The sequence below is a fragment of the Hevea brasiliensis genome, chromosome 1 (assembly GCF_030052815.1).
Source record: "Hevea brasiliensis isolate MT/VB/25A 57/8 chromosome 1, ASM3005281v1, whole genome shotgun sequence".
NCBI lineage: Eukaryota > Viridiplantae > Streptophyta > Magnoliopsida > Malpighiales > Euphorbiaceae > Hevea > Hevea brasiliensis.
The window spans coordinates 126,728,506-126,753,489 of record NC_079493.1 but is presented as its reverse complement, the minus strand read 5'-3'; the positions used below and the strand labels follow the sequence as shown (position 1 = coordinate 126,753,489).

The following is a 24,984-nucleotide window of genomic DNA, read 5'->3' as shown; positions in this document are numbered from 1 at the left end:
ATTTATTTTATATATATATATATATATATATATATATATATATATATATATACACACACACACTATCATGTATGATACGGGTATTTAGCTAGTTTTTTATATAGTAAGGTATAAACGTACGAGCAAGAAATAAATTAAATGATATGAGCTTAAATATAAATATCAAAGTTTAAATTTGCACTTATTCATAACGGCAAGAGAACATCTCTTTCCTTACGCGAAACGCTACCGTCTATCCCTACCCCACTCTCCCTTCTGTCGTCCGTTAACTCGCCAGTCAATTTCTTTCGATTCTCTCTCCCCTCGCGAGCACACTGTTTCTTAGGTCAATGCGAACCCTAAGACTCTTCCACTGAACTACAATGGCGATCGACGCTTTGCTGCTAGGGTTTTTTCCTCTCTCTCTCAATTTTAGCCTTTTTTCCTTTTCTTCTTTCTGCATTTTTGTCTTATTTTGTTTCTGTATTTGCTTTACTCGGTTGCTCTCTTATTAACTGTTAATACCTCTCCCCTTTAACTCTGCAATTTTGATTTGTTTAGGTTTTTTTTTTCTTCTTTTGAATCAAGGTGTTTCCGTTGTTCTGCACCCTTGCATGCTTTTCCCACGCTTTTTGTTTATCTGGTGGGTTTTTAGTTTAAGGTGCAATTTTGCATAAAGTTTGAATTTTTCTTTCTCCCTACTGTTGATATTACTGCAGTTTGAGTGATGTAGTTTAAATTGGTTATTCGTTTTTCCTAATCGAGATACATATTGAAAGATAACCCATTTCAATGCCAGTGGCACAGAAACGTTGCTGGTAAGATTTATTCGATCGAGGAGATATCGAACTTCAAAAATTGTCAGGAATATTAGTTATTGTTCACTGCTTTCTATCGTAATAGCTCTGATGATTTATGGCCGACGTAAATTTAGCAAATTTTCATTTTCGAAATTGTCTGCTTTGCATCTCTTCGCGCATGTGTTGGAATAAGAAGCATTAATGCTGATTTTTCCCCTTCTTGGAACTTGCTACCCTGGATTAGGAGTAGAGTGATGGGTTTGTTTGGTTGCCATTTTTGCTTCAATTAAAAGAAATAGTGCACCATGACATAAGACATGTGTATGGATGGGATCTCCAGAATTAAAATAGTAATGGTAAGATTTTGGTTCAATTTGAGAACTCTAAACACATTCATCACTAGGAATCCAGATTAAAAACCTTGTCCATAATGTCATTAGTATTTGTTGAAATTGAAATGGTTTTCAAATTCAAATCTGAACTATGCTGTAAAAAAGTTCAGTTTTCTTTCCTTAAATTGTTTGGTTTCTTCTATTTATTAAACTAGATAATGTCAGGTAGAAACCAATGACTTAATTTTAACTACTGATCTGTCTGCTTTTTGTAGGAAGTGGGAATGCAATTCAATTAGATGCCAGACAATGTGGATTCTCTTCATTATTTTATTGGTGCAATCGGAGATGTTGCTCTTTTGTACGTAATTAGATTTGTGGCTTAATTTCAAGTCCTGGTAAGTTAAGATATTTTTTGTCTGATGGCTCTATCTTTTTGTTTCTTTTGCTTGTTCATGAGATATGGGTGTTTTGTAATTGCAGGGTGGTTTGCTTTTGGAGAGTCCTTTTATTAAGTTTGCTGGAAGACAGGAAATTAGTTTGTTTGAAGCAGGGGAGACTTACTATTATCAACTTTGATGGCTGCAATGGATCCTATAGATATCAGTTCTGATAGTGATGATTGGTTTGAAGATGATGACTTTGATACATCACCTATAAGGAGATCTACTGAGTCTAGGGTTCTTCCATCTTGGGCTACTACGGCAGGCACAGACTCTAGGAGTATGTGTCAGACTTTTTTCTTTTGGTTATTTATCCAATATCTAACTCTAAACCTACTGATGCCATTTTATTCTTAGGGCAAACTCCACATACTTCTCCCAGAAGAGAACATGGTTCTAATGGGAGCTCATCAAGTGTAAATGATCATTCATTTCTAAAATCTTCACATCGGTTAACTACACAAGCAGATGATTCTTTGTATTTTGCTGGAAATGGGAATATGGGTCAACCTCGGACCGTTAATTCTCGAATTGCTAATGTTTCTGGTACAGATTATGAGAAACTTTCTTCTCAACAAGCTCTGAAGAGGACCCTTCCTGCTTCTTTTCATCGATCTCCAACCAATAGTAAACCAACCAACTTGGTGGAGAGTGGTAGTAGCAGTCAGACTCGTGATATTTATGGAAGCATGTACCATTTGGCAGGGCCAAGTTTAACCAATTGTAAGGGCTATATGAGGGACCATTATGGAAGGGGCAATTATGAGGATGTTGTGATGTATGAAAACAATGGAAGTAGGACACTGCCTCCATCCTTGATGCATGGAAAGTCCATTTCCTCGGGTCAGTTTGGTTCAAGTGACCCTGCTTATCGTCCCATGGTTGGCGAAGAAAGTGTTACAGGGAATGATGAGAGACTGATTTATCAAGCTGCACTGGAGGTATTTCTTGGAATTAACCGTTTCTATGCTGTTTTGATCGTTTAAATAGTCTGAATAGTTACTGTCCTGGGTTTGAATTAAAAATTCAAATTTTCACAATAGTTCTATTTGGCAATAATTTCTTTGATGTGTTGGTGCAGTTGTAATAATGTGAAACCAAATTAATTGAGAACCATGGTGTTCAAGATTGGTTTGTATAGATTTGAATTTAGCTTAAGTGAAAAGACATAGTGTGGTAATGAGTTGTTTGATAAATCCTCAATTTGATGAAATCATGCCTTTGGAAATCCAATTCCCTTTCCATTTTCTTAAAAGAAAAGCTATTAATTTGGTAAGCTCTCTCTTTTTTGTTACAATTGAACATTTTTTCTTCAATACTCCTGTATGTTGCTTTTATTTTATTCTCAAACTTTCATGTGAGCTCGAGGCTTGTTTATGAGTTTAAGGATTAAGTAAACATAAAAATGTTTGCGTAAGCTAATAACAATAAATCTTTCTCTCAATATATGTATTCAACTAATAATCCGTATGATTATTTTATGCATATTTATGTGTTTTCTCGAATAAGTGTTTGTTTCATAATGCTTCAGTGAAGCCAACCTATACAAAATGATGTATTTCAGTTTGCAATTTTTTTGAGTTGAGCATAAGAGTATATGGAAATGGCGGTTCTGGTGATTGAACTTAAATTTGTTTTCAAAGTTGTTTGATGAATGAACTTGAATAAGCATTTGGACAAAGCCAAATTTGATGTTTCAATAAGCCTTTTTTTTTGGTTGGGGGGGGGGGGGGGGGGGGTTTGGGGGGGTCCATTTTGATTTCTAATCTCATCTTTGTTAAAGATAACTCTTTGAAAAGTTGCTAAGATAGACTTGGTTCTTTTTGTTTCATATTTGCTAAAAGAGAAAGAGAAAAAGGACAAGTTTCCTTGAGTCACTCTTATCACACATTTGAGTCCATTTATAAAGTTATGGGGAAACATGATTAACCATGATTTCTGAACTTGCTGCTGCTGTTGTACTTTGTTGTTCTAATTTTATTGCATTGTGATGTATGAGATTCCAATCTGAACAACTGAATTACGTTGGTTCTTCACTTTACATGTTAATTTGCCTGTGGAGTTAATATTTGAAGAGCTTAAATTTGTTGGATCTTCATTTTGCAGGATCTCAATCAGCCAAAAACTGAAGCTACTCCACCTGATGGTCTGTTGTCTGTGCCTCTTCTAAGACATCAGGTCTATTCATTTATCTACTATAAGATGTTCGTTCATTTTTTTGAGTACAATGTTTTGTTAAAACCAATTTTATTTTACAGAAAATTGCATTGGCTTGGATGCTTCAGAAGGAAACAAGAAGCTTGCATTGTCTAGGTGGAATTCTAGCTGATGATCAGGTTATTGACATAGACATCTAGTTGATGCACCATTGCCTTTGTTTGCCTTTTGATTTTATGTTTTCTGTCTATGCTCATTATGCTTTCATATTCCAGGGTCTTGGTAAAACTGTCTCAATGATTGCCCTCATACAAATGCAAAAGTCTTTGGAGTCAAAATCAAAATCAGAAGATCAATCTAATCACAAACCTGAAGCATTGAATTTAGATGACGATGATGAGAATAGCCGTCCTGGTTTGGTTGAAGTCAAGCAGACTGGGGAATCTGATGATATCAAATCAATTCCAGAAGTAAGTACTTCTACCCGGCCATTTAAGAGAAAGAGACCAGCTGCTGGTACTCTGGTTGTGTGTCCAGCGAGTATTCTTCGGCAATGGGCAAGGGAATTGGATGATAAAGTTGCAGATGAAGCTAAGCTTACTTTTCTTGTTTACCATGGAGGTAGTCGGACAAAGGATCCTGTTGAATTGGCTAAGTATGATGTCATTCTGACAACATATTCTATTGTGACTAACGAAGTTCCAAAGCAACCTCTAGTTGATGAGGATGAGGTTGATGAAAAGGATGGGGAGAAGTATGGATTATCTTCTGAATTTTCAATTAATAAGAAGAAGAAGAAGACGACTAATGTTAGTAAGAAAAGAAAGAAGGGTAGGAAGGGAATAGATAATTCCTCTATTGATTATGATTGTGGTCCACTTGCTAGGGTTACTTGGTCTAGGGTGATACTAGATGAAGCCCAATCGATTAAAAATCATCGAACTCAAGTTGCTAGAGCCTGCTGCAGCCTTCGTGCCAAAAGAAGGTGGTGCTTATCCGGAACACCTATTCAAAATGCAATTGATGATTTGTATAGCTATTTCAGGTTTCTCAGATACGATCCTTATGCTGTCTACAAATCTTTTTACTCCACAATAAAGGTTCCAATATCTAGAAATTCACTCCATGGTTACAAGAAACTACAAGCAGTTCTTAGGGCAATAATGCTGCGTCGTACAAAAGGTGATGGCTGCCTATCCCATTGTTTCTGTGGTTTGTTGGGTTTCAATTATTTTTCTGCGTGTGTTAATTTTGAGCATGCCTCCAAGTGATTTTATCTGTTCTACAGATTCTATATAGGTTAATTCTTTTAATTTCCTTCCTGGAGTCTTACTGCACTTCCTATTGCTTGTTCTTCACAGATGGTGCATCCCAATGGTGAGCCATTTTGTGTTAGGATATATGTGCAGAAAATAGAAGTGCACTACCTTGAAATGAAAGCAAAAGTCTCATTTTCTCTTGGGTACTCTTAGGAATTCTAATTTTATGTTTAGGTGTTTCTCCTAGTTGCATCTAAGAGTTCTGATGTCACATTTTTGCATGGAAATTGTTTATGCTTTTGGACCTTTAATCATCTGGGTTTTTAGACATAGGTAGGTAGAACACTCTTTTTTAATTACAACCATGACTTGTTCATTGTAGATTTTCCTGAATTTCTTGTTGTATCCATTTTTCTTTTAATATTTTACTTTACAATTGTTGGCATCTCCCTTTTTTAATCCATTGTCATCCAGCAATGGGCATTTGAAAAACAGTGCCTTCAGGATAGGAAAGACATTAAATAACTTTTTGCTTCCATCTACTTTTTGTAATGGAAGGTGTCTCTTCCAGTCTTGGGAGTATTCTATCAGTCTGGGATCTCTATATGACATTTAGATGAGAGAATTGAGGAAAAGGTTCATGGGTGGTGGGTGGTGCATGTATATATTTTTTATATCAGCTTAAAAGTTACATGTTAGATCCTTCGTGTTTGACTCAGTTTTGGATGTTTTCTTGACCCCTCTTTTTTGTATTTAATCATTGGAATGGTTATAGTGCCAAACTTTGAATTGTGTTGAAGAGATTCTATGAAAGCATTATGTAAGTGAAGAAAGCCTATGTGTAGATTAAAATTTATGAGGTTTTGCTTTGTGAATTGTGTATAACCAACCTCTCCAAAAATTAAACTTTTCAGAATTTCAATTCATAGGTATTCAGATTTAACATCTCTTTATAGGTTTAGTTGATACAAAGTAAGTTTGGATATTTGTAAATAGAGTTTCTCCAAAGGGATTCTAAATATTAGTGGATGAACTTTCCCACCTTTAGTTAATTCTCTTTAAACATGTCCTGATGATTGATGAATTTGACTATGGCTTTACAAATGGAATTCTAATACTTGATTGTGTCTTAGTTACTTTTTGGTGTTGATCATCATTAGTTTGTGTGATTTAGGAACATTAATTGATGGGGAGCCCATAATTAAGTTACCTCCAAAATCAATATACTTGAAGAAGGTAGATTTCTCAGCAGAGGAGCGAGCTTTCTATACCCGCCTAGAGGCTGATTCACGTTCTAAATTCAAGGTGCTTTTCATTCCTTGTAAATTTGTACTTGTGGAAATATGAATGACCGGCAGTTTATTTGTCCAATTAGCTGTGTGGTTCGACCTCTCCACCAGCAAGTATGTTGTTGAAAATAACCACAAATTGAGCTATTTCATCTTGTCTTTTGCGGACAAGTAAGAATTTATGGACACTAGAATTGGTGGTGATGGCTCTGGAGCTTAAAGTTCATGTTCAAAGCTGTACTTCAAACAACAGAACATAATTTCCAGTGTTGCAACCAAATCAGCAAAAAACAATTTATTTTTCTCAAAAATGTTGATCAGCGAATATTTTCCATAGCTAAGTTATTTTCTTCAAAACAAACTAAGCCTACTTCAAAGAACCTTTTTCTGATACTTAACTTCTCAAGAAATGTTATGATGTTGATATTCATTCCTTGAATATTGAAACACTATCATCCTTCCAGTTTTAGTGACGATTCTTGTTGTGATCATGTGAGGTTGAATTCTGTTCCACTGAATATTCCCTATGCTAACTTGTTATGCATCTTAAAGTTGTAGATTTTATCTTGCAGGCTTATGCTGCTGCTGGTACAGTGAACCAAAACTATGCAAACATTCTTTTGATGCTTTTGCGACTTCGTCAGGCCTGTGACCACCCTCTTCTTGTTAAAGGTTTTAATTCTGACTTGTTTGGAAAAGTTTCTACAGAAATGGCAAGGAGACTCCCTAATGATATGGTGATTGATCTATTGAAATGCTTGGCTACTTCCTCTGCAATCTGCCGCGCATGCAATGTGAGTAGTTTAAAATTTTTTAGTTGAGTAACACTCTGCTTTTGCCATAAAAGAAGTGGTGTTGAATGTAGTTACTGTTGCATGATGCAACCTTTTCCCCATTGAGTTTCCTATCCTTATTGCCATATTGCCTGGGCAGTTGTTGTTGGATGATAATATGTTTATGGGAGCCCTATGCCATGCACATAAATGGTGTTTCTGTTTTCTGGGTTCAGTACTTAAGTGACCTGAAAATTATTGCTCTTATTGCATGTTGTTGTGGAAGCAATTGAGAGTTCTAACTTAATACATGTAGATCTGCCTGCATAAGGGATTGATTATTTTAGTACATTATTGATGAGCGGTGGAGATTGATATGGATCCAAAATTTTTTGTTAAAAAATACTGTTATGGTTGGATGCTTTGAATTAAGATTAAATGCTTGGCCTATCAGTGGAAACTGTAATGCTTTTTAATCACCAGGTAAAACCCCTTAAATCTTTTTAACTGCTAATTTCATCAACTTGATTAATATAGAAGTTCTAGCCCTGGTGATATACTCATCATCTTTCTTTTTTTTTTTTTTTTCCATTACTAATTGTTTTAATAGTGTCATAATTGTCCTTGCACTTGTTGGGACATGCATCAATAGTGATCATATATGTTCTCCTTGTTGCCAGTAAAGCAGAAATTTTGCTTTGTTCAAAAAGAATGTGTGTGTGTGTGTGTGTGTGTGTGTGTCCTTTTTTTTTTTTTTTTTTTTTTCCTCCTTTTGGTTGATCGGGCTCTGCTCCTTTTTTCTTTTCAATCTATATCCTTGAATCCTGAATATGAGAAGTGAATTACTATGCTCAATAAACATGAACATGAGACAAGGTTGCGAGATGATTTTTTGATAGTTTAGGGCTATTTGACTTATAAAATCTTATAAAAATTGAGAACTTGCCAATAGCAAATAAGAGTAATGGCATTATTATTAAAATGTTTTCTTCCAAGCTATCATTGTTGACTTAATTGGACACAGCTGTATATGTGTCCTTTATATTGGCAATGTTTAAGAAACATTTAGGAATTCACTAATTCTGTTTCTTTGTTGGAAGTCTTGTTGGAGTCTTCCGTAGGTTCCTTTTCTAGAATATGTTCTATGGTACTCACCAATTACTTCATGTCCTTGTCTTTCTATTTTTTTGTCTATTTAGTTATTTGGAGTGTGTGTCCACATGAAAGTTAACAATATTTGTCTATCACAATGAAAATGTATGGTATCTGATTACAGTTATCTAACTTTTCAAGAACTCAATGCTATTTCAGGATCCTCCTGAGGACCCTGTTGTTACCATGTGTGGCCACGTTTTCTGCTATCAATGTCTGTCAGACTACTTGACAGGGGATGAAAATACGTGCCCTGCTCCTGGCTGTAAAGAACAACTTGGTTCTGATGTTGTTTTCTCTGAAGCGACTCTTAAAAGTTGCCTGTCTGATAATCATGATGCTGGTGCTAAGCATCCTGAATTTGATGAAAAATCAATGGTCCTACAGCATGAGTATTTCTCATCAAAAATTAGAGCTGTTCTTGAGATTCTCCAATCTCATTGTCAGGTAAAGAGCCCAAGTCCAGAGCTAAATCGTTCCACAGGATGCAATGGAACTTCAACAGCTTATTTAAGCTCGTCTACTGAAGGACCAATGAAATCAATTGTTTTCTCACAGTGGACTAGCATGTTGGACTTGGTTGAGATGTCATTGAATCAATATTGTATACAGTACAGGAGGCTTGATGGCACAATGACTTTGACTGCTAGAGACAGGGCTGCCAAAGATTTCAGCACTGATCCTGAGGTTTGGTTCTTACATTTTTCAATGCCGTGGAGAGTTTTATTTACTTATTTTCTTTATGATGTAGTTAGTTATTGGTAAGTCTATTATAAGCTTGAGAGGGCAACTTGTTAGATATTCTATATAATATGTAAGTGAATTCTGTTGTGCCAGTTACTGATATCTCAATTCAAATCAATGACATTGTGCATGATGGATATTCATGCTGCCTTAATCTGCGAATGCTTTTAATATTTTAATTATTGAAAATTTCTTGCAGGTAACTGTAATGCTAATGTCACTAAAGGCAGGAAATCTTGGCTTGAATATGGTTGCTGCTTGCCATGTTATCCTTCTTGATCTTTGGTGGAATCCTACTACTGAAGATCAAGCTGTAGATCGAGCGCATAGAATTGGTCAGACTCGTCCTGTTACTGTAACTCGACTCACTATTAAAGACACGGTGGAAGATAGAATATTAGCCCTTCAGGTATTATTCGATAAGTTTTATTGGCCATGAGAATCTCTCTTTTTTGATAACAAGTATTAAAAATATTTTTGGTTCGTGTGCTTTGTGTATGTCTAGATGTGACAAATCTTGATTGTGGTTTTCTTTGCTCTTGACTTTGATTTGCAGGAGGAGAAGAGAAAAATGGTTGCATCTGCATTTGGTGAAGATCCAAGTGGTGGCTCAGCTACTCGCTTGACAGTTGAAGATCTCAAGTATCTATTTATGGGACGCAGTGCTCCAGGAGTTTAGTGTTCTTAAGGTGATACAAATTTATCTAGGAGAAAGTTTTCAGGAGTTGACATGAATTTTGATCAGTAAAAGAGACATTAGGAATCAGTGGCTGCACTTGTAGGGCCTGCCTGGGTTGTGACTTGGTTTGGGTGGTAATTGTTTTTTGTGTTTGGAGCCCCACAAAGGCATTTTTGTTTTCTGCAATTGCAGATGAAAGCAAGTCCAATCCACCTGTAAATATTATTAAATATTCTCTAGTATATATCAAAGCAATAGTTTGTAGTCGATAATTCTTGTGAGCAAGCAATATGCATAGCAAAATTCCGTAAATTTTGATGTTCGGATTCGAAGGTCAAGAAAGAGAATGAAAGCTCTATTTGGCTGCATTTGTGTTATGGAGTATGTTTCTAATTACAGAAAAGCTTATCAAGAATTAACCACTGGCATGATTCCAAGAACGCTGAGCCAAAACAGGCTTGAAGGCTGGTTTAGCATGAACAATCCTGGCTAACATTGCCCACTCGATCAAGGTACATTTTCCACGTCATACTCTCTTTAGTTACTATGTACATAATCAAGGAATTGTCCATATTTTGGTGAAAGGGAGGTGAGAGGACAAATATTACGCGCTTTTAGAAGTGTCCCCATTTGATCAGATGATGAGATGACTAAGAATAGGTTTCAACTTTGTTTGTTTGTTGGTCCCATTGGAAAGAAGTTGGCAAAACCTCCAGCAAAGCACTAATATCTAGCTTTCCAATGACTGCATTCTCAACTTTTAATGAAAACGTGATACTCCCCCAGGCAAAAGCAGTTTACTGTACTGAACTAACCATATCTTTTTGTACCTTTGTTTTCTTTTTCGGTTGAGGGTTCATTGTTTTTAACTTGGCTTCTTTCTGGTTAATCGATCATCATATGCAATACCTATTTGTTTTCAAGGTGGTGTCTTTTTCCCCCCTTTCCTTTTGTTGGTAGTAACCAATACTGGAATCAGATTAGGTAAGATTGTACAGGTGGGGTGTGGGAGTAAAGGAAGATAGGAGGGGAAGCGAACAAGCATGGGCAACTTTTCAAAAGATGTATTTTTGTCAACATTACAAGGCTGAGCCTGTGAAGGGGGGAAAATGGTGAAACTGAGGATATAATCAACTATGGAATACGCCAATCCTTACAAGGGAATTAGTCATAGAAATGTAATTTAGAGAGGATTGTCATGTATCCTTCACTCTAAAAACGTTCAAGAGAATATTTGCAAAGCGTCCCTAAAAACCGTTGGGAGCATGTTGAATTTGGTTAGAGAAATAATTTTGTCAGGCAAATGGGTGTGAAAAAATGAATTATGGAAAAGGTCCAGAAATAAAATTATTAGGATGGATATCCTAAATGATCCTTGCTTTTATTGATTCCATTTCCTTTCTCCAATCCCACCAAACAACTCCCTCCCTTTTGTGGGCCTCAAAAAAGTGGTGGACTTGGGTTAATTAGATTGACCTGGCGGACTAAGAAGAGGAGAAATGAAAGTTGTTGAATTGTTGTTAGCATTACCAATATGAAAAAGGCTCTCAAATCTATCTAAAGAGGAAAAAGCTAATACCTTTGTAAAAGCCATTGCCCGAATGCACTCCAACTTAGGTTACATCAAAAGTAGACCTGAGTCTGCCTTTCACATGTTAAGCTGAGTGGTGGCTCCCTTCCCTCATCATTTTAACACTGTGGTCTTGTGAGAGAGAGTGAAAGGAATCTATCTATTTGAAGATGTAAAGTTGTTTTGGCTAATGACCAATATGCACTGTCATTCTCATTTCCGTTGGAGTCTCTCTAACATGGGATCGTAGATAGGGAGGTGTGGGGGTGTCTCTTGGATCCTAGCATTCTCCTTTTTCTCATTCTTTTGACTAACCACCGCAATATTTTCATTTTTTATTCTTATTTAACCATAGTTTACCCTCTTTTGCAATCATCTTTTTTTCATTTCTTTTTTCATTCAGTGAAATGCACAAAATTTTGGTTAATTCATAATACTTCATACAATACAACAAAAGCCCACATAGTCTTAATACATTAATTTCTTATGTAATGATACTATTAATATGTGTTTGTACCTATGACACTAGCAAAATTCCATCAATTCCCTTTACATAAATTACATCTACTTAGCAAACATTGGGGCCAAACCCCACAAACCCATTTGCCCCATCAAAAGAAATCTGAATTCCCTCTTGTTGAATGTTCCCTATGATGGATAGTCCTGAAGGAGATGCTGCAAATGCAAAACAAAATGTCCCCACATCATCCACTGGAATTAAAAAGTTCCTTGCTGGAAGGGTCAGGATTGGCCCGCCCGAAAAGTAGAATGACACGGTTGGGACCCGAACTGACACGAACCCGAATAGGTTATAACAAGTATCAAATATGGAAACACCGGATGCCCGAGGGAGGTTTCCGGTTTGTGCGATAAAAGCATCTCGGAACGCCATGTAAGCCACCGAAGGAAGCCTAGTCACAGCGGTCCCGGTGTCCATAACAACACCTCCATTCCCCATTTCACTCAGCTGAAAAACGTCTTCTGATATGGGCACCTTCATGCCTCCGACTCCAAGACCCGAAAGCCCGATGTAATAGAAGCTTGGGGCCCGTGGGTTACGGATCAAAGGAATCCAAGCAGCACCCACTGGCATTGCTCCACGCCCGAATTCTAATGATCCAGATGAATCGGTTCCCCGACTCACTAAACAGTAACTAAATGCACCACCTGTCTGACCACCCAATTGGCCTACAAGCGATAAGGATCCACCTCCAAGGCCTAGTAACCCGGCTGCTCCAATAAACATGCCACGGTTGCTGTGCCCGCACCCGATGGCAACGTTTCGGACGACAGTCCTCCCGAAAGTTAGCGTTTCGAGGGCAAGGGTCCCCTTGGTATACGACCCATCACCATACATCACCTCATACCGACAACGACCCGCATGGCAACCCGAGTTCTCAACTCTGTCACAAACCGCAGAGCTACAAGAGACCCCTATAAACGATGCGGAGTTACCCGGGTCAAATACCGGGTCGGTTTGGCGGTAACACTGAGTGCATGGTTGACACTGGACCCAAACTATATCACTACCCGAATCAATAACCACGTACTGATCTTTTGGCGGGCTCCCAACGCCTATTCTAACAAAATATTCTCCGCTACCTTGATTCATACCGGAAACCACCTCCGCCCCAAAGTCCCCCTCTGTATAACTGGCGGTGCCGGAACCTGAAAGGCGACGGACGAGGCTTGCCACCCTCTTCATGTCTCGGTGTATGCGCGCATGAAAAGGGTTGGAGTTGTTGGAAGTTATCTTGTCTCTATGGAGTAGTTTTAGCTTCCATTTCACGTCAGTTTGAGTTCCATTTTGATTCTTGAACGGTTCTTGATATTGGGATGTTTTGGTAGGCTTAGTTTTAGTTTCTGTGATTGCTTCTTTGATGTTCAAGAATTGAAAATCAGGGTATGAGATGGTTTTGGCTGTGGTGCTACACTGTAGTAGTAGCAGCAGGATCACCACTGGGGCAAGTGGTTGAAGGGATAGCATGTTTGTTTGTGTTTTTGGTTCTTTGCTCAATGGGTTGTGGTTTTTGGGAGGAGAGGGTGGAGTGGAGGGATTTATTTGCGTTGGATTTTGGGATGCGTAATACGTTGAGGAAAAAAGGTGTATGTGTGTGGGGTTTCGAATAATTGGAGAGGTGGGGTTTATGTGTTTTTCTGTAGTTTTGTGTTTGGATTGACTGAGAGAGGTTTGGTGGTTGGTTTTTTTTTTCCCCCTTAATTTTCTCCTTTTAAGAACAGAAGTGATATTGTGACCATGGGTTGTATACTTATTTTCTTTTCTTTAATGATAAAATCCCTTCCCATAGTAATAATTAGCTCTATCTCAGCATCATTAGAGTTGTTTTTAGGGCTATAATATCATTAGAGTTTGAATCAGAACTAAATGAAAAAAAAGAAAAAAAAAAAAAGAAAACTCTTCCCATAATCCTTTCTTCAATTTCAACATACTTTTAAATGCTTACTCTTTATGCTATACACATAACTCAGGATATATATATATATATATATATTGTTCCATATCAGAATTGGTCTTGATCCACTTTTATATTGCTGCATAGGTCTAAGTCTATCTAAAGCAGTTGCAGAATATATTTTGGTTCTAAATCATTGTTCTTAGTTATGCATTTGAAATGGTAACATGAACAAAGAAATTGTTATATATATCACTCCTGGTACTAAGTAGGCAAATGAATTTATCTTGTTGATATAAGAGTTTTAACTTACTTGTGATCTGATCAAGAAGTGAATTTAATAATCTTGCTTTAAAAAAGAATATGCACTATTAATTAATATTAATACATAGCTAAAAAAAATAAGGACTAATTGAAAAATTTTCATTCCTTTTCTTTGTGCTTCTCCAAGCTAGCTAGGAGGATGGAAATTTTATGCCTCTTCGGGGATCATTATCATTAGTTCCATTAGAAAATTTATATATCTTAGTTTGTATACATACGAACTCTCTATTCTGATGTGCTGCAATTCCATGTTAATTAAAGAGTAGAATAGAGGAGACAATTAAAGTCAGCTGCAGCACTCATTCTCTCCTATATTTGTTTTATAATTAACACTGGATGAGTTGATGAGTGGAGACAGTGCAATACAAATATTAATTAATTAATTATTGAATTTTATAGCATAAGCCTTTTTCAAATGAAAAGCATCAGATATAGAAAAAGAAGCTAAAGAATGATTAAAATAACACACGTACTAACTAATGAGCCCATTTAATTAAGAAGTTAGCAAAAGTAATCTCTTCTTTTACTTTACTTTGCTTCTTTTAATTTCCATAACCTTTTCACTGACTGCATTATCAAATTAATTAAAGAAGTTGTTTTCAAATAATAATTAAGGAAGTCACTTGTGTGCTTATATATGCATGTGCTAGCTCTTGTAATTGAGATTATTATTGGGGATATTATTTCACCACCAAGCCTAATCATACTTATCATATTATGCTATTATTAAACCCTTAATCACCCTACGTCTAGAATAAAAGAAAATCACTCTTAAAGAATCATGAAGTTGGGTTTGAAGTGAGTAGCCTTAATTAAACCCTCAAGAAACACTCTTCAACCAAGGGAAAAGAACAAACATGTGTTTCTCGCAGCAACGATAAGCTTTTAATTTTTATATGATTTTTTTGGGTAAGCAAGATATTTTATTATGATAGAAATTATGCAGGAAATTTAATTAAAGTGACTCATCACGATAGACAATACCATAATGAATTACAGAATTTTCATATGTTTTATGACTTTCTATATTTCATAGTGAATTATAAAATTTTTATATATTCATTTACTTTTTATGATTACTACCATATTGTTTACTTTAATAAGTCACTATATTAAGAATTTTTTATAATTAAAGTGCGTGAGTTGTGGGGTTGGCACAGACCAAACACTATCATGTAAGTGGCCCATTGATTTGATATTTCTATTCATCAAAGAGACCATTTTACTGATACATAGGTGAAGAAGAAGAAGAAGGCGTGTGGACTTCAACCAATAATAATGACTTGAGCAAGAAAATGGCAAATGGGTGTCTGGTGGTGTTAGCTTAGGGACAGGGTCATTTGTGGAGTAGGGAAGGACATGCATCATTTGAAGAAAGTTGCTGTTATATATTTTACCTTCTGCCCATGCATTTATAATAATTGCACAACATGGGAATGGGACTCTCCTTTCCTTTGCTTTTCTCTTTTGGGATGCCTCAATCACGGGCACTCAATTGGATAGGCCACTCTCTAACTCAACTTCTAGTCCTCCTCTAAGCTTAAAAAATGAAATTATTAGTGTTTGAAGCACTTAATGGCAGGATCACTAAGCTGTACTCACAAAAATTTTCATTATCTTCACATTCAGCTATACCAAATTCGGACTTGGAACAAATATTTGTCACAACACATGCATGCCTAAATGTATAATTAATCAAACTATTGGTTGAAAATGACGACCATAAATATATATTTATTATTAATTTAGTGCATAATCTTTTTATTAGGTGAATGCCTGCATATGGGTTAAAGCTATGTTTCTTTTGTTGCTGCATGATTATTATTGTCATTAAAAGATTAATACACCAACATTAACATCACCTTTCCCCTTCATGAGTGGAAGGTTAGTCTAAAATAAAAGATTACTTGCAATATGCTATTTTAGTTTTATAATGGAGGCTGAGCACATTGTTTTTGGCAGAATTCTACTACAATAATATCATCTAAGTAAGATTTTGTATCAAAATAAATAGACATATAGTAGTGGTAGCCACCATTCTATAGTTTCAAATTGTATCATATACATCCACACGTAATCACTTAATTGGCTTTTATTTACTCAAATTTCAACTTATGATTTGGTGATCGATGATCTACTTTGAGAGAGATATGCTTTCAATTCAAGGCAAGCTTTATAGAAGATTATGATCCAATGGTTAAAACTGATCACTAATTTTTTCTTTCTTTTCTACTTTAGATTATACCACAAGTGATTCCATGTAGAAACCTACTTCGTAAATTTTATGGAAAAAATTAAAAAAAAAAAAGATGAAATCTTTTGAAGCATGCCTCCACTTACTTTGCTTCTTTTGTCCCGAAGTATGCTTTTATAAATAATGAAATGGTCTGAAAATGAGATAGAACAATAAAATAAATGATACTAAGTGATATTCAATTGTGTTAATGCTCCTAAATACGACAAGGCCAACCAAAAATTATAGCATAGAAAATTAGCAAACGACACTTGATAGGTATGTCACATTTTAACATAATGCAATAGAAAATTGAGGTAAGGACTGGAAAAGTTATGCACTTGATAATAATTGAGCAATTATTAGCACCTAAAAGTTGCCTTCATTTTTAATTACAGTCATGCAATATTATTAATTCTTTCTTTCTCTTTCCCTCTTCTCATATACTTAATGGTGGGTGTAACACATGTACAGGCATGGCATGGCACCACTATATACATCCATGTATGCATATATACCTATAAAATTATTGCTAGCCTCTCTAGCAGGTCAGAAGTTTAAACTTTAATCTTTAATTTTTGTTTAAACAAATGGAATAAGACATCAAATATCTTCGGCACATTTTAAGGAGAGCAACACTTAAACATCTTGATAAACAACCTTCAAGAGACTTGGAGGAGGCAATTGAAGGAAATTGGTGTGAAGTAGAGCATGAACATATCAGATTATTCAATTCGCACTCCTATTAGTCTCTATGAACACATGATAAATAGAAATTAATATGTCAAATCCTGGCCTTTATACTCCAAATATGATTTGGAATAGTATGAGAAAAAGGAGAAAATAGAAAGAAAATGGTTAACGTAACTCGACTGAAAGCTTGCATTTATGGACACAAATTCAATTTTAAGAGGTTATGTTTTATTTATTTATGTTTATGTGTATAATATTTATTTATAATGAAATATATAAGACACATATAGTATTAAAACACACATCACTCCTTTATATACGCATTAATCTAATTATTGATTTTTGCTAATTAATCATATAATCCTCTCATAATCATGTGATAATTAAGTTTTGGAATGATATGAAAGAAAAAAAAAATAAAAAGAAAATGATTATTTTACTACTAAGAGCAAGAACTATATTTCATTCATTTATTTTTATGCATAAACATAATTATAATAATGAAATGCATAAAACACCTGGTATTAAAATACTAATCACTCTTTTATGCATACATCAATCAACTTATTTATTTTTTTTAATTAATCACATGATCTTCTCCTAATCATGTGATTCTTTTATATATATATATTATCTCTTAGCATTATCTATCTTATTATTATATTTTGTGGATCATTAATTGTTAAGACTGATGATAATGGTATTTTGCTGGATCGATCTGAAGGAAGATGACAAGTTTCAGTGGAGATAAAACCTATCATTTTCAAGTTCTAAAATATGTAAGAGATCAGAGAAGAAAGAAATAAAAACCTTGGCTTTATTGCTCTATGATTGTCTCTAGAAGAGGATTGAAGTGCTTAATAATTAATCAATGTGAAGATTTACACATGGAGATCGGACCCGGAGAATCTTTTTCAGTGCTATCATTGAAATATTTCTCAATTTTATTTTTCTGAGACTTGTTCAAGCTCGCTACTTCTTGTGGGAATATTTTCCTTCTGTACTCTGAAGTTTTCAATATCAGTTCGTTCCTGTGCTTGTCTAAGATGAAGGGTTTACGGCTAAGAAAATTCCTTATTTGTATTTAATTGATGATTTTTGCATGAGTTAATCGCAGCACTTATTTTCTCTGTTCTAAGAAATGCATGCATTTTTTTTTTCCAGAGAAAGAAAAAGTTTTCCCTATCTATCAGCTAGGAGCACATATAGGACACTCTTTCTGAATTTTCTTAATGTCATTGTCGGCTAAAGATCAATGGCTCTGAATCTTGAACAACAATATTAGTGCAGCAATAATAATCACCTGCAACATACTAATTAACAAGTATTGTATTAGTCAAGTGGAGTTCGGTTAATTAATTGGTATGCCTTAATCTTGGCCAGTCTGGCTCGAGATCAAAACCAGACTGAAATTAGTCTGTTTTGAACTGGATTGAAATCATCCGATTCAATTCAGTCAGGTTTCATATTAAAATTATTTTTTTCACTTTCTTTTATTTATTTTGTAGAGAATAACTTATATATAGAAAATATTTTTTATGTAAATTGTTTCCTAAGAAAATGTTTTACATTGCAATGTTAATCTAATGGTATTTAATCAAAGCCCAAATGCTAAAAAAATGTGAAAAGTGTCAGCAAAACAAACATCCTAAAATTGAAAAAATTTCAACCATTTGATCAAATCGAGACCAAACTTAAACCTGGAGAAACCTTATGATTCAGTCCTAATCCCCTAAACCACCAGTTTCGGCCAGAACCCGACTGCAGCCACCACTTATGAAAGATTATGAATTCAACGCTTACGTTCTTTCACCTTGGAATGGCAGCTGTTATATATATATTTTGAATATTTCAGTGGGTGAGATTTTTTAACATTTAAGGAAAGTTATATCAATGAAATGATTTTCATTATTTCTTTCGTTTAGTTTTATCATTCAAAGATAGATTTCCAAATTTTTCAATGCAGAAACGATCTCAATTAGAAAGAATGGAAATTTGTGGAACAAGAAGATGAAATTTGCTAGCAAATTAAAGTGGCATCATGGTTGCTACTATTTTGATGAGTTACTTATCCTCATGCTGAGGAGATTCATGGTTATCAAGACATGAATAATGGAGTTCTGGTTGCACTGATTGAAAGGAAGGAGATGAGTTTTAATGGAGATGGACACTATCATTTTTTAAAGTCCACAATCTTTTTTAAAAAATAATAAAAACACTTCACTTTTGGCTTAATGATAGTATTATTATTATTGATATGTAAAGGTTTCTAGAAGAGAATTAAAAGTACAAGATAATGTAAAACTCTCTCTGGGAAGATTCACAAATCTAGAATGGTCCCATGGGAATGTTAGAGCCCTGTCTTGTTATTGCATGAGCTTTCATCAACTGTAGTTCGCGATGCCTTATGTTAATTAGCCGAAATAAATTATAAATTTTGTTAGGTGTAGTGATGGATTAAGATGAATAATATCGTAAGGAGTCATTGAATTTTCATATATTTTATTCACTTCTTATATTCATCCATTCAATTATCTCTATTGTCAGTGCATGATAAATTATTCCAATATCCTGTGGATATATTTTCTTGGTATTTGTCCATATCATTTAGAGCAATGTAATTTTACCTGAACTAATGAAAAGAAGATTTTATTCTCTGATGCAGGTTCACATATATACATGTTAAATTAATCTACTGCTGAACCTGTAAATTAGCATGACAGAATCATGAATCTTATAACCATACTGTACCCAGAAGAAAAGGGTTGGAATGAAAGTTGCTGAGACTCTTTACTTGTTGTGGGTAAACAGTAATCCGAATGTTATTATTCTTTATAGATGGCGCAGATTGCAGAACATTTGCCTGCAAGTAATATACCTGGATGTGTGAGGAAAAGTTTAGATAATCAGCATATCAGGAATATAACTACTGGAGCTGTCAGAATCATGGCAACTTGCAAGCCAGAATGAGAATATAGGCGCAAAGAAGGATGTCTCTTTTTTGGCTTATTTGGCTCCAGATAGGTTCCAAGTCAAAACCTCACAACAACCTGAAAACAATTCTTGTAGCATTAAATTAAAATCCGTTGATTAATAATGATGTATTTTGGTTAACAATTTTTGACACTTAATACGACAAGTAGTATCTAAGTTTGAATTTATGAAATGGTAAGACATAATCTGTTTAATTAATTAGGTTCATGCAAGGGTGGAGCTACAGCCATTTGTATGGGTTAATTGACCCACTCAACTGAAAACATATATATATATATATAATTATTCATATGACAATCCAATAATTAGAATTTTTTTTATTTTACTAAAATTTTTAAAATATTATTATATTTAATAAATTTAAATTTATTCTAACTTCACTTTAAACCTTTATTATTTTAATATTAAAAATAAATAGTAAAATTTAAACTTTTATTATTTAAATATCTTATTTTATATTTAATAGATTAAAAATTACGAAACTTATTATTTTAATAATTGACATGTATATGAAAAATCTAGTATATCTATTAATTTACTTATTCATGAAATTGATGTTCATATTACTTATCACAATCGCATATAATAAAAGTGTATTTTCTGCAATGATTCTAGAAAATAAAATCTAATTGAAGAAAATTATAAATTTAATATTATAATGATAATTTACTATTTTATAAATTTATTTTTTTATTCAATTATTTTTGTATAATGAAAAATTATATTATTTTTATTTTTTTTTAGTAAATAATTTATTATTGTATATAATATTTTCTTTTCATTTTGAATTGAGTTAAATAAAATTTTTTTACCCACTGACTCAATAAATTAAGTATATTTTAATAAATAATTTAATTTAAACAAACCCTAAATTAAGTTTATTTTTTCCGTATCTTTAGTCATATAAGAGTTTAGTTAACCCTAAATCAGAGTTGAGAATTTTCACAATAAATAAATGAATCAGATTAAGATAGATGATTTTATTTTTATTTTTATATATGAATTAGATATGACACAAATTATCAACCCTAAATCTGCATAATAACTTCAACTTAAAAAAGAATGGCTTGAAAGGAGAACATATATTAGATTAATGTTTTAAGGGTAAATTGCCAAAAAAATCTTATACTTTCAGAATTTTTTCAATTATATCCTATACTTCTAAAATTATTAATTAAACCCTATACTTTGAGAATTATGAAATTTATGATTTGCCGTTAGGCACCCCGTTAGTGGAGTAATGGAAATGCCACATGGCTACCATGTCACGCCACATCAGCCCATCTGCTAAGCCAAATGAGAAATCCCCAAAATACCCCAAAAATGAATCCCTAAATAAGTACTAAAACAGTCCCCTAATAGCAACCTACGTGAGACTTTCTTTCTCGTTTATATCCTCATTGATATTTAAAATCCCTAATTAATCTAGCTGAGAATCACATTGTGTCGGGAAAGAGAAAGTGGTCCCCTGGGTTGCTACCTTCAATTGCCGAAAGGAGGATAAAGAATTCAATCCAAATTTTGACGCCATAGATAAACTCGAGTGGTACCCATAGCAGATTCGAGGGTTTTGTATGGTTATTCGAGGTATGTTTACTATTGCCTTCAACGCTAACATCTTTGCATGTGCATGCATGGAAATAGTGATCTTTGTATACTGAGTATGGTTTCGTTTTGTTTTTGTTTGTGCATGACATAAGAAGGTGTATGTGTCTTAACTGATTCACCATGGTGGAACTTTGCGGGATGGGAATGGTAGCTTTGAATATGAGGGTGGTGAGGTGCATTATTAGGAGGACATTGACATAGATATGATTAGCTATCTTGATATAGAGGAGGAGTTAAAAAAAACTACGATATGGGTAGGTAACAAAAATGGCATATTTTATGCCTAGGGTAGATAAGAAAACAGGGATTTGATATGTTAGGAATTATAGTGACAATGATGCTTTAGATATGGTTAAATGGGATGATAACGGGGATATCCATTTGTATGCTGAGGTTTTGGAAGAACAAGATTCAGAGGGTGAAAACCAGCTTGGCATTGATACTGGAGGTATATAGGGAACACCACAATCAAAGCTAAATGAAAATGATGCCATTAGTCTTAACTATGAAATGCTTGTTTAGATGATAGTGTACTGGGTGATAATGAAAAAAATGTTGAAAAAGGCACTTCTATTGACATTGCTGAAAAATGTCCTATGGCTAATGATGATAACAGTGAGGATTCAATTATGATCCTGATGCAGATAAGGTGTTAACTGGTGATGATGAATTAGAGAATGAAGCTTTTGATGACTATGTAACTGATGATAGTGAGTTTCAGTCAGTTAGGAAGGTTAGGAAGAATAAAATTGCTAGTGATAATGTAGTTAGTGTTACTGATATGCTTGAAGTCCCTGGACTGGTTTTTGATGACATGGTCAATGAAGATATTCCAAGTAACCTTAGTTTGCCATCTGAATTAGATTTAGATGATTTGTCCCACACCTCAGCCCCAAGTGATGAAGATGACTTTCAAGAGCACATGAGGGAGAAGAGGGGGGATATTCTATATGACCCAGAGTGTGATCATGCACAACGTGAATTTGTAGTTCGGATGAAGTTTGTTGATAGCAAGCAGTGTAAAGAGGCAATCCAGAAATATTCTATTTGTAATGGGTTTAATGTGAGGATTATCAAGAGTGAGAAGAAAAGACTTGGTGCAAGGTGTGAGGATGGTTGTGATTAGAGAGTGTATGGCAGTCTTGTTCAAGATGAACATACCTTTGTAATCAAAACCCTTACAAATGAGCATAAGTGCTATAGATCCCTTATAAATAGATAGGCAAATTTTGAGTGGATTGTAAGAGTATTTTTAGAAAAAATTAGAGCAAAGCCTGATTTGGAGATCAAAGATATTTAAGCTATTTTGAAAGATGAATATTCACTAACAATAAGCATGAGTCAACTATATAGAGGGAAGTGGAAAGCATTGAATTTGCTTAAAGGATCCCTTCAACAATATTATGCCCTACTTAGGTCTTGCAAGGCAGAGCTTATAAAGAATGATAGAGAGGGGAGGTTTGAGCTTTGTGTTGACACTGACTAAGCACCGATGAAACCAGTCTTCAAGAGATTCTATGTTGGGTTTAGTGCTTTGAGGAAGGGCTTTTTGGCAAGATGTAGATATTTTCTGGGGTTTGATGGTACTTTTATGAAGACCTTCTTAGGTTGGTGTTTATTAGTTGTTGTGGGCAAGGATGGGAATAATCAAATGTTCCCTATTGCATGGGCTGTTGTAAAGGGGGAAAAAGAGGAAACCTGGCTTTGGTTCCTAACACTTCTGTTTGAAGAGTTCAACATTAGAGATGGCATTGGATGGACTTTTATCAGTGACCAACAAAAGGTAATTAATCCTACTATTTGCTATGAATTAACATTATGTTTTGTGCATATTTGATTATAATATAAATTGGTTTTCATTCTTTTTATGTCAGGGTCTATTAAATATAATTTACCAGTTGACACATAGGGCTGAGCACAGAAAGTGTGCTAGGCATATTTGGGTCAATTGGAAAAAGATACATAGCGGAAAAAAATATAAGAAATTGTTTTGGGGTGCTGCATATGCTAGACATGCTATTGAGTTTCAAACAACAATAGATGAGATGAAGGGTGAATCAAAAGCTGCCTTTCAAGATTTCATGTCCCAGGATCCTCACAAGTTCTGTAAATCAAGCGTTAGGACAATGACCCGGACTGACACAGTTGAGAACAATATATGTGAATGTTTCAATTCTTTTATTAGCAATCCTAGGACACTGCCTATAATAGATGTGCTTGAGGATATTAGGTCAATGTTGATGGAAAAAATGCATAAGAATTTAACACTAATGAGAAGTAAGACTGATGTTATATGTCCAAGGATAGGGAAGAAGTTAGAGACAAATAGGAAATTAACATCATTATGCTCACTAAAACCAACTGTTGGGGACACATTTGAGGTAATGATTGAAGATGATAGATATGTTGTAGGCCTAGTTGGAAAACACTGCAATTGTAGGGAATGAGATTAATAGGGATTCCTTGTCATCATGCCTGTGCCTATATTCATTACATGAGACAAGACCTTATTAATTATGTTGATAAAGTGTATTCCATTGAAACATATATTTAAACTCACACCAATGCCTTGAGACCACTGAATGGGAGAAAAATGTGGCCCACTGTTGAGGGATGGCCAATTCAGCCACCACCAATAAAAAAGATGCTTGGGAGGCCAAAAAAGATCAGGGAAAAAGATCCCTTTGAAGGCAATGCTTCATAGAAAAGTTGGACTACTAGGTTACCCAGGAGTGGGTTGAAGATGAAGTGCAAAAATTGCAATTGCTTTGGGCATAATATCAATACATGTAAAAATCCAAGGAGCACTGCACTTGACAACAACACTGCACCAGTAAGTATAAATCTATTCATTATAATACATGATTATATATTTATTATATAATAAGAGTTAATCGTACCACTTCTTCACTTTGTAGAAGAAGAGAGGTAGAACAACATAGAAAAATATAAGATTAACCCTATTTTATTATCAAGAGTGAAAGAGAAAATGTTAATTTTGATTGTATGTGAGACAAGGCTTTGGAGTCAGAATATTTGATGACACTGGTAATATGTATTATAGGGTAAGAATTAATATCCCTTTGATTATGACCATGGAGTTTGGAAAAAAACACATGTTGATGAATTACTGCAATTGTAGATGCCAGGACAAGTGCAGCATGTCACTGATGTTAGACAAATGCAGAATTCAAGTGATATACCCAGAAATTCAAGAAGAGGAACAAGAGGTGGTACAGGTTTCAGAGATGACATTGGCGCAAGGGGTGGCATGGCAGGAAGAGGTGGCATGGAAGGAAGAGGAGGCATGGCTTCAGGTGAGGCCATTGAAGAGCAAGACCATGGAATTGTAGGCAGTCAAAGATCAGTAATATTTAAGAATGCAACTCCAAATTGATGGTTTTCATGACAACTAATGATATTTATTTTGTTAAATGAACATGTTTTAGTGATATAAACACTGCTTATGTTGGTTAGAATACAGTTCTAAGCTTGTAAATGGCTCATATTTTGTGTAATCTTATATTGGAATGAACAAAAG

At 34.7% G+C, this 24,984-nt stretch overlaps 2 protein-coding genes across 3 annotated transcripts; one reads left to right on the top strand and one right to left on the bottom strand.

Annotated features, from left to right (window-relative positions):
• Positions 1-209: 209 nt before the first annotated feature.
• On the top strand, positions 210-9,879 carry LOC110661308 (helicase-like transcription factor CHR28). 2 transcript variants are annotated; one of them, XM_021819900.2, is made up of 12 exons: positions 210-388; positions 1,387-1,509; positions 1,595-1,834; positions 1,912-2,495; positions 3,661-3,732; positions 3,813-3,890; positions 3,987-4,893; positions 6,145-6,275; positions 6,832-7,053; positions 8,344-8,871; positions 9,128-9,337; positions 9,485-9,879. In XM_021819900.2, exons 3-12 carry the CDS (start codon positions 1,690-1,692, stop codon positions 9,605-9,607), a joined length of 3,000 nt encoding a protein of 999 aa, XP_021675592.1. In that variant the 5' UTR covers positions 210-388; positions 1,387-1,509; positions 1,595-1,689; the 3' UTR covers positions 9,608-9,879. The 2 variants fall into 2 exon arrangements, with proteins under 2 accessions (XP_021675592.1, XP_021675594.1); XM_021819902.2 differs by having other exon boundaries at positions 210-622.
• A 1,761-nt stretch (positions 9,880-11,640) lies between these two features.
• On the bottom strand, positions 11,641-13,317 carry LOC110661299 (protein ASPARTIC PROTEASE IN GUARD CELL 2). The gene has a single exon (XM_021819896.2). The coding sequence runs from the start codon at positions 13,162-13,164 to the stop codon at positions 11,746-11,748; it is 1,419 nt and encodes a 472-aa protein (XP_021675588.1). The 5' UTR covers positions 13,165-13,317; the 3' UTR covers positions 11,641-11,745.
• Positions 13,318-24,984: the final 11,667 nt, after the last annotated feature.

Excerpts from the sequence above, each read along its gene's own strand:
- LOC110661308 (XM_021819900.2), top strand. The coding sequence starts at position 1,690 with ATGGCTGCAATGGATCCTATAGATATCAGTTCTGATAGTGATGATTGG. Across the intron at positions 6,276-6,831 it reads ATTCACGTTCTAAATTCAAG|GCTTATGCTGCTGCTGGTAC; the intron begins GTGCTTTTCATT and ends TTTATCTTGCAG. Across the intron at positions 9,338-9,484 it reads ATAGAATATTAGCCCTTCAG|GAGGAGAAGAGAAAAATGGT; the intron begins GTATTATTCGAT and ends TTTGATTTGCAG.
- LOC110661299 (XM_021819896.2), bottom strand. The coding sequence starts at position 13,164 with ATGCTATCCCTTCAACCACTTGCCCCAGTGGTGATCCTGCTGCTACTA.